The sequence below is a fragment of the Phoca vitulina genome, unplaced genomic scaffold, assembly GCF_004348235.1.
Source record: "Phoca vitulina isolate PV1807 unplaced genomic scaffold, GSC_HSeal_1.0 scaffold122, whole genome shotgun sequence".
NCBI lineage: Eukaryota > Metazoa > Chordata > Mammalia > Carnivora > Phocidae > Phoca > Phoca vitulina.
In genome coordinates this window covers 114,028-124,209 of record NW_022589825.1, presented here as the reverse complement: position 1 = coordinate 124,209, position 10,182 = coordinate 114,028, and the positions used below count along the sequence as shown (strand labels likewise).

General features: G+C 34.9%; 2 protein-coding genes across 2 annotated transcripts; one reads left to right on the top strand and one right to left on the bottom strand.

Moving 5' to 3' along the window:
• The first annotated feature begins 820 nt into the window (after positions 1-820).
• On the top strand, positions 821-1,102 carry LOC116628520 (cytochrome c oxidase subunit NDUFA4-like). The gene has a single exon (XM_032398906.1). The coding sequence runs from the start codon at positions 821-823 to the stop codon at positions 1,100-1,102; it is 282 nt and encodes a 93-aa protein (XP_032254797.1).
• Positions 1,103-5,853: 4,751 nt separating this feature from the next.
• Positions 5,854-6,045, bottom strand: LOC116628519 (60S ribosomal protein L39-like). Its single transcript, XM_032398905.1, has one exon. The coding sequence runs from the start codon at positions 6,028-6,030 to the stop codon at positions 5,854-5,856; it is 177 nt and encodes a 58-aa protein (XP_032254796.1). The 5' UTR covers positions 6,031-6,045.
• Between the last annotated feature and the right edge of the window lie 4,137 nt (positions 6,046-10,182).

Below are 10,182 nucleotides of genomic sequence, written 5' to 3'. Positions count from 1 at the left end.
ATTTTTGACTGTATGAAAATAGGAGATAGCTTCCTTAGGCATATGCCTATGAGATGGCCATCACTGTTGCGGGCCATAGAAAATACATTTAAATGTTGGCCAGACATAAAATCCTATTTTCAAAGTGTAATAAAAGAAGAATGTCTTGGTGCGTCTGGATGGCTCAGTTGGTTAAGCATCTGCCTTCTACCCAGGTCATTAACCCAGGGTCCTGGGATTGAGTCTCGCATTGGCCTCCTTGCTCAGCAGGGAGCCTGCTTCTCCCTCTCCCTCTGCCTGTCCCTCCCCGTGCTTGTGCTCTGTGTGTGTGTGTGTGTGTGTGTGTGTGAGAAATGAATAAATAAAAATCTTTAAATTAAAAAAAGAAGAATGTCTTTCTGTAATTTGGAGATACATTGAAAATATGAATGGAGAAAAGGATTAGACTAAAATAGAAATTCGTATGCTGTTTCTCCTAAATCGTTCTGATGATCTTGGAAGAGGCCACAAGGAGCGGAGAAAAGGATAAACTGACTGCACCTGAGTTGTTCAATGTTATGTGTGACTTGTGACAATTCACACAGAAGAAAAAAAATTTTTCTTTTGGAAATAAGACTTTCAGAACCACCCCCAACACTGTTACCAGAAAAGGTCAGTCAAGTTAAACAGAACTTTCTCAGTTTTGTTACTAAAACTATTTATTTGGAATCCAGTTTAAGTTCCGCAAGATAATCAGATAATCCCTGTGCTTTAAAACCATTTTCCTGGTAGGGATTACTTAGTGCTGGGCCTTGTAGATTTGATTTATTCTTCTCCTGGACTGGAGGTCTCTGCCGTAACCATGTTACATCAGATCCTCGGTCAGACCAAGAAGCATCAGAGCTTGATCCCCCTCTTTGTAATAATAATTACGACAGCCGTTGCTCTACTGGGTATTTACTGGGCAGGAGTTACTGGAGCACCACTGTATGTCTTGTGCCTGGCATTGTTCAATCCAGATGTCAGTTGGGATAGGAAGAATAACCCAGAACCCTGGAACAAACTGGGTCCCAATGATCAATACAAGTTCTACTCAGTGAATGTAGATTACAGCAAAGTGAAGAAAGAAGGTCCAGACTTCTAAATGAAATGTTTCACTATAAAGCTGCTTGGAATGAAGGTCTTTCAGAAGACATCCACACAATTTTCCACTTATCCAGGAAATTTCCCCTTTAAATGTACGAAATCATGTTGGTGTATTGTGTTGGGGTTTACGCTGATTAATAAGTATCTGAAACTTGAAAAAAAATAAAGCCATTTTCCCTGAGAAAGAGAGATTTAACTTATGATGACAGTGAATGTGATTTGCAGTGTTTAAAAATAATGGATATTTTAGAAATAGCCTATATGAGTAATTTATAGATGAAAAGGACCTTATTGACAAACAGCTGGTCTACCAAAACAATTCTGTGATATAAAACGGACGGACATTTTTAGAGAGCTGGAAATAAATTACTACATTTCTAAAAACCCTCTGTTGCTAGTAAGTAAAATCCCCAAAATTAAATGATCAAATGATTTTTCAGGGAGAACATTTAGCTTGATGTTATAACATTGTACTGACATGAGGAGTTAGTCTAATGTGGCTTGATAAGAACAGAGCTGCAAGGCAAAGTGGATTTTATGTTTGATTTGTATTTAGCTTTTAAAAAAAGTTTTATTGAAATATAATTCTACATACCAAAATATTCTTTTTGTGTGTGTTAACTTTATTAAAGTATAAACATCAGAGTGTTTTTCAGAATATTCAGAGTCATGCAACCATCACAACTATCTAATTTTAGAACATTTTCATCACCTTATGTAGAAACCCTTTAACCATCCCTATTCCCCTCCTTCCCCCAGCCCTTGGAAACCACTAACCCAATGTCTTTAGAGAGTTGCCTATTCTGGACATTTCATATAAATGGAATCATGAAATATGTGATCTTTTATGACAGGATTAATTCACTTAGCATGATGTTTACAAGTTTCATCCTTGTTGTAGCATGTATCAGTACTTTAATCCTTTTTATTGCCAATTAATACTCCATTGTATGGCTATATTACATTTTGTTTATCCATTCACTAGTTGATGGAAATTTGGGTAGTTTCTACATTTTGGCCATTATTAGTAATGCTATTTTAAATAAGTTTTCAATATTTAGTACACTTGGTATTAGCCAAAAAGCTGAGAAGCGATTAAATATTTATTTTAAATATCCTGCTTAAGTATCTTATTTTGTGTCAACAAATGTTTCCATTTCTCTTAGGAGTAGAATTGCTGCACATATGGTAATTCTATGCTTAAGATTTTGAGGAATTGCCAAACTGTTTTCCGAAGAGGCTGGACTATTTTATGTTCCCAACAGCAGTGCATGATCATGGATCTAATTTCTCCACACCCTCTTCAACACTTGTAATTGTCTGCCTTTTTGATTATAAACATGCCGGTGGAAATAAAGTGGTATCTCATTGTGGTTTTGTTTGCATTTTTGTCATGACTAACAATGTTGAGTATTATTTCATGTGCTTATTGGTAATTTGTATATCTTCCTTGGGGGAAATGTCGATTCAAATCCTTTGACCATTTTTGAATTAGATTATTTGTCTTTTTATTGTTGAGTGGCAAAAGGTCCTGGATATAAGTCCCTTATAAGATATGTGGTTTGCAAATATTTTATCCCATTCTGGGGGTTGGGTTTTCATTTTCTTGATGCCTTTTGCAACACAGAAGTTTTTAATTTTGATGAAGTCCTCTTTAGCTCTTTTTCTTTTGTCATTGTACTTTTGGTGTCATATTAAGAAAACATTGCCTAAAAGCAAGGACACAAAGATTTATCTTATGTTTTCTTTTAAGAGTTTATATTTTTAGCTTTTAAATTTAGGTCTATATTCAATTTTGAATAAATTTTTGCCTATGGCTTCAGGTAGGAGTCCAACTTCATTCTTTTGCATATGGAGATCCAGTTATTCCAACATTATTTGTTGAAGAGACTTTCTTTTCCCCACTGTGTGGTCTTTAATAGTCTCCTAAGTTGATTGTATTCAGTTTTTCCACTACATAATATAAAAGAAGTGTGTCCTAAAGACTTCAGGTAGTTCAGACAAGTATTATGGAAAAGGAACAGAAAGTACAAAAATATCTAATTGTATCATGGAACAGAAAGAACATGTGATTGTTACTTTTTGATTAAATATTGGTAATATCTGTTTAATTCATCCTATTAAATGTATGTTCCTATTTTCAAAAGTCTTACATTTATGTATTTTAATAATACACAATAGAGAAGAACTTCTGGTAAGAAACACTATTAGGGTAAGGACCTTTGAAAATCTACTCCTTTATACAAACTATGAGAATGCTGACTGAAAAACTTGTAAAAATCAATAGTTTCAGAACTTTGGAAATTAACAAAAGGCTGTAACAATTCAAGGAGCCAAAAAAATCAGTCAAATCTAAGTAAGAACTGTGAACTTTGTGGCATTTTTATCTTGCCCTAGTCTTATCCTCATCTCCCTAGATCTACTGGATTCTTTAAAATTAGGGGACTGGTAAGCACAGTAGATGTGAAAACTAGCAGCTTATCAGTTACTGAAGGTGGCAAAACAAACTTGGTGCTCCCCCAAAAGCCCTATCCCCAGAGAGCTATTACTATTTGACCTGTCTGGTAGTTTCCTGAAAATCAAGCTGCATTCAGAATGCTTGTCTTTATTGGACATGACTTAGCTTGCTCCGTGAGAAAAACCTTATCCCCAGAGCATCTGTCAAATACAATCCATGGTAATAGTGCAGTATCACAGCTTTCCAAGGAGGTGGTGCCTTTTAGGACAAACAGGAGTCTCCTTTAAAAAAACTTGAGAGGAAAATCATGTATTGTGGCATTTGTAGGGGGCTTTGGCAAGCTCACACATATTCTAAGGAACTAGAATGCAACATATAGGTATAGGGCTGTGTACATGCCCAAGACAGATCTGAGAAAGTTGTATTTTATTACCTCTGGCTGATCATGAGGCTTTGTGTAAACAGGAAGTGAAGGATAGGATAGTGTTGCAAACTGCCTTCTGGAGGAGTGAAGGCATGCTTCAGCACACACACACACAGAGCTCCTTGGCAAAGACTGGGAGGTTTATAGGTGTAAGCCATTTAAGGCAATCTGTCTAATCATTAGAAGTCCATTAAGCTTACCTATCAGAGACTTTAGTGGTCACACATGACAAAGAATGCACAGACATTAGAGAATTAGTTTGGAAAATCACTCAATAAACAAACTATAAGAATAACAGTAGCAACAATAAACAACTATAACAACAACAAGAAAACTCTGGGGAGTGGAGCAAATGTGATTTCCCGAGTTGCCACATTGTTTAAAACATTCAGTTTTCAAAACAAAATTATGCAACATGAGAAGAAACAGTTAAGTATGACTTACACAGGGAAAAAAAGCAATCAATAGAAACTGTCCCAAATAAGGGTGGCTCAGTTGGTTAGGTGACTGCCTTCGGCTCAGGTCATGATCCTGGAGTCCTGGGATTGAGTCCCGCATCAGGCTCCCTGCTCAGCGGGGAGTCTGCTTCTCACTCTGACCCTCCCCCCTCTCATGCTCTCTCTCTCTATCTCATTCTCTCTCTCAAATAAATAAATAAAATCTTAAAAAAAAAAAGAAAAGAAACTGTCCCAAATTAAACCCAGACATTGGACTTACTAGGAAAAGACTTTAAATCAGCTATTATAAATGTGTTCAAAGAACTGAAGGAAAACATGTCTACAGAACTAAAGGGAAATATGAAAACAATATCTCATAAGATATAGAATATAAATAGACAGACATTTAAAAAAAACAACCAAATAGAAATTTTGAAGTTGAAAAACACAGTAACTAAAAGGAAAAATATGTTAGAGGAGTTCAACTGCAGAAACGAGCTGGCAGAAAAAAGAATCTGTGGACTTAAAGATAGGTTAATTGGGATTCTCCAGTGTGAGGAACATGAAGAAAAAAAGAACGATGAAAAAATCAACAGAGCCTCAAGAGACTTGTGGGACACCGTCAATTGTACCAACAGATACATAATGAGAGTCCCAGAAGGAGAGAAGAGAAAGGGGCAGAAAAAATAGTTAAGGGAATAATGGCTCCAAACTTCCTAAATTAGATGGAAACCATTAATATGAACATCCAAGAAGTTCATAAAATTCCAAGTAGGGTAAACCAAAAGAGATCCACACCTAGATACATCATAGACACTTTCAAAAGCCAAAAACAAAGAGAGAATCTTGAAAGCATCAAGAAGAAAGTGATGCATCATATAAGGAGATCCTTAATAAGAATAATTGTTGACTTCTTATCAGAAACCATGTAAGTCAGAAGGCAGTGGGATGACGTATTCAAAATGCTGAAAGACTATGAACCAAGAATTTGATATCCAGGAAAAATAAAGAAGAAATCAAGGTGTCCTTAGGTAAATACAAAATGAGAGAATTCATTGCTAACAGACCTGCCTTATGAGAAAATAAAGGAATTCCTTTGGGGTGAAATAAAAGAATACTACACAGTAACTAAAATCCACACACACGCACAATAAAGAGAACCAGTAAAGGTAACTGCATAGATAAATATAAAAGACAATATAAATGTATTTTTATTTATAACTCTTTTACTCTCCTTTTTTTTTTAAACAAAAGGTCTCACATATTTATTACTCAACCAACCTACTGGTACAGAAGTATAGTAACAGAAAAACCATTTCTCTGATAATACATGTCATTGTTCAAGTAGTAGTGATGTTACAAAGTGATAGGATATGAGCATATGACCCTTCATACAGCATAAATATATGTGCCATCTCATGTGTGATCTCTTATAGACCCAGCATAGTTCTTCTCCAATGCCTCCTCTTGGAGTAGTACCTGATTTTATGACCATTTTTCATCTGAATCCCCTGGGGAATGGGACAATTCTGCTTTTGTTTCTTGGCTAGGAACCGCTTGATCCTGAAAGTCTTGTGAGAAGACATGGCAGGAGCAGTCAACCACATACACCACAATGGTGGAGAAAAGGAGAGAGCCTCTCCTGTTTGGTTTAAAACTTTATATAGAATATATACCCCTAACCTGGCATTTAAGTAATTAGCATAGTAACTGCAATATATATTTTATAAATTTCACTCATACCTTACAGTAGCATTCTTTTTTCCAGACTGATATAGCTAAAATTAATCTATCAATCCACAGGAATGTTACTAGTTTTCTATAAAAATACATAATAAAGAAAAATATACTGTGTGATAAAGTAAATAAAAATGGTAATTTTATTTAATATAAGAAAAAAATCTAAAATTAGAAAAAGAAAAGAGAAAAGGAGGTTGGGGATCTGGGGAGGTATTGTTTAAGGGTACAAACTTGGAACTAGTAGATAAATAATTCCCAGAGAGGTAATGCACAGCATTGTGATTATAACCAACAATACTGTACTATAAACTTCAAAGTTGCTAAGAGACTAGTCTTACTTGTTCTCACCACAAAAAAGAAATGATAATTATGCAGTGCGACTGAGGTGTTAGCTAATGCTATGGTGGGAATCATGTTGCAATATATAAATGCATCCAATCAACATGTTATACACCTTAAGCTTACACAATGTCAATTATATTTCAATTTTAAAAAGAAAGGAGAAAAGTTCTAAAGTCAATAATCTAGGTTCCAAACTTAAGAAACTAGAAAAAGGAAAAGTAAAATAAACCCAAAGTAAGTATAAGGGGGAAAGTAATAAAGATAAGAGTAGTAATTGATCAAATTGAAAGCAAGAAAACCCTAGAAAAATTCAAGTAAACAGAAGTTGGTTCTTCCAAAAATCAATAAAATTGATAAACTTCTAGCAAGACAGACAAAGATAACACACAAATCACCAATCAGAAATGAAGCGGGATATCACTACAGATATCCCCTATTTATTGCAGCCAGTATAAGGATAAAAAAGGAAATACTACAAATAACTTTATACAAAAAAATATGACAATTTAGGTGACACAGACTGATTCCTCAAAAAACACCAACTGTCATAACACAACCAAGATGAAATAGGCAATCTGAATAATTCTATAAGCATGTAAGAAAATGAATTAATAATTTAAAAGCTTTCAAAATAGAAATCTTCAGATCTGGATGGTTTCCTCGTATAATTCTACCCAAACACTTGAAGAATTAACACCAACTTTACATAATCTTTCCTAGAAAATAGAAAAGGAGGGCACACTTCCTAACTCATTTTATGAGACCAGTGTTAATCTAATTTAAAAAAAAAAACAGAAAAAGACACAGTGAAATTAAAGAAACTTTCAGCTCAATATCTCTCATAAACCTAGATGCAAACATCCTTAACAAGATATTAGTAAACCTAATCCAAAATGTATTAAGAATTATATATCATGGTGAAGTGAGCTTCATTCTGGGTATGCAAAGCTTGTTCAACATTTCAAAAATCAATCACTATTAATCCACCGTATCAGCAGGCTAAAGAATAAAATCATATGATTATATCAATTCATGTACAAAAAGTAGTTGTCAATATCAAACACCCATTCATAACAATAAACATCTAAAAAATTGAAATAGAGGGAAACTCCCTCAAGGGATAAAGGGTATTTATAAAAAACAAACAAACTACAATTAACATCATATTCAATGGTGGAAGGCTGAATGCTTTTCTTCTTAAATCAGGAACAAGACAAGGATGCCCATTCTCATCTCTCTAATGCAATACAGTCCTGGAGTCTAGTCAATGCAATAAGGCAAGAGAAAGAAAAAAAAAAATAGTGACACCTATGCTGGCAAGGATGTAGAGAAACTCAACCATTCATATACTGCTGGTGCGGAAGTGTGGAAGTGCTACACTGGAAAACAGTTTAGCAGTTTTTTATAAAACGAAACAGGTAATTGCAATGCATTACCATACCACCCAGCAATTTTGCTCTTGGGCATGTATCTCAGAGAAAAGGAAAAATGTTCACACAAAAAATTGTATACTAACGTTCATAGAAGCTTTATTTGTCTTAGCCAAAATGTGGAATTAGCCCAGATGTTCTTAAACAGGTGAATAAACAATCTGTAGAGAATATACATTACAGAATACTACTGAGTAATAAAAGGGTATGAACTATTTTTAAAAAGATTTTATTTATTCATTTGAGACTCAGAGATACAGAGAGAGAGAGAGAGCATGAGCAGGGGGAGAGGCAGAGGGAGAGGGAGAAGCAGGCTCCCCGCTGAGCCAGGAGCCCGATGTGGGCCTTGATCCCAGGACCTGGGATCATGACCTGAGCTGAAGGCAGATGCTTAATGACTGAGCCACCCAGGCGCCCCAAGGGTATGAACTATTAATGCATGCAACAATTTGGACGATGTCCAGGTAATTATACTGAGTGAAAAAAAGACAATCCCCAAAAAGTTACATACTATATGATACCACTCATATAACATTTTGAAATGACAAAATTTTAGAAATGAAGGATATCTCAGTGGTTGCCAGTTGTTAGTGATAGGGGTGTGGGGGTGGGAGGAAGGTGGGTGGGGTTAAAGGGCAACAAGAGGGATCACTGTGGTTTTGGAGCTATTTACTACCTTGCATATAGTGGTGGATACACGAATGTACACAGATGATAAAATTGTATAGAAGTTAATACACACACATACACATAAATAAGTACAAGTAATGTTGGAAAATATGAATAATATAGGTGGATTAATGTTCATATTTGGGTCAAGATATTATACTATTATACTATAGTTTTGCAAAATGTTACCATTGGGGGAGTATGGGAAAAATGTAAATGGAATGTCTCTGTTTTATTTTGCTCCAACTGCATGGGAATCTATAATTACTTTAATTGAAAAGTCAATTAAAAAATTAGAGCTAGATAGCCTACTGAATGGGAGAAGGTATTTGCAATTGACATATCCAACAAGGGGCTAATATCCAAAATATATAAAGAACTTATACAACTCAATACCAAAAAACAATTTGATTAAAAAAGTAGGCAGAGGATCTGAATAAATATTTTCTTCAAAGAGGACATCCAGATGGCCAACAGACACATGAAAAGATGCTCAAAATCACTAATCATCAGGAAAGGGCAAATTAAAACCACAATGAGATATCACTTTATATCTATCAGAATGACTAAAATAAAAAACACAAGAAATGACAAGTGTCAGTGAGGATGTGGAGAAAAAGGAACACTTGTGTACTAGTAGTGGGAATGCAAATTGGTGCAGCCACTGTGGAAAATAGTAATGACATTCCTCAAAAAATTAAGAATAGAATTACCATATGATACAGTAATGTACTGCTGGGTATATACCTTAAGAAAACAAAAACACTAATTTGAAAAGATATATGCACCCCTATGTTTATTGCAGCATTATTTACAATAGCCAAGATATGGAAGCAACCCAAGTATCCATCTACAGATAAATGGATAAAGAAAAAGTGGTGTATATATCCCATGGAATATTACTCAGCCATAAAAAAGAATGAACTCTTGCCTTTTGCAACAGCATGGATGGACCTAGAGGGTATAATGCTAAGTGAAGTGAGTCAGTCAGGGAAAGGCAAATAACATATGATTTCACTCATATGTGGAATTTGAGGGAAAAAATGAGCAAAGGAAAAAAAAGAAAGAAACAAACCAAGAAACAAACTCTTAACTATAGACAACAAACTGATAGTTACCAGAGGGGGGGTGGGGAGAGGGGTGAAATACATAAAGGGAATTAAGAGTACACTTATTGTGATGAGCACTGAAAAATGTATAGAATTGTTGAATTTTTACATTGTATACCTGAGTTGTATAAGTTCTTTATATATTTTGGGTATTAGTCCCTTGTTGCATATGTCATTTGCAAATATAACACTGTATGTTAATTATACTTCAAATTAGGTATAACAAATTAAAAACAAATTAGAGCTGCTGGCTTCCACTTAGGATAGAAAGTTGGAAAGAATGTACCTCTCACCCTTACAACAAAAGACAATCTGCAACTTCACAAGTTTTTTGAACCCATAGGGAACTAAGATCACAAGGCAAACATCAACCTAAAATCAGAAATAAGTCAGTCAGAAAAAGACAAATATATGATTTCACTCAGTGTGGAATTTAAGAAACAAAACAGATGAACATAGGGGAAGGGAA

Coding starts and splice junctions, on each gene's coding strand:
- LOC116628520 (XM_032398906.1), top strand. CDS start 821: ATGTTACATCAGATCCTCGGTCAGACCAAGAAGCATCAGAGCTTGATC.
- LOC116628519 (XM_032398905.1), bottom strand. CDS start 6,030: ATGTGGTTGACTGCTCCTGCCATGTCTTCTCACAAGACTTTCAGGATC.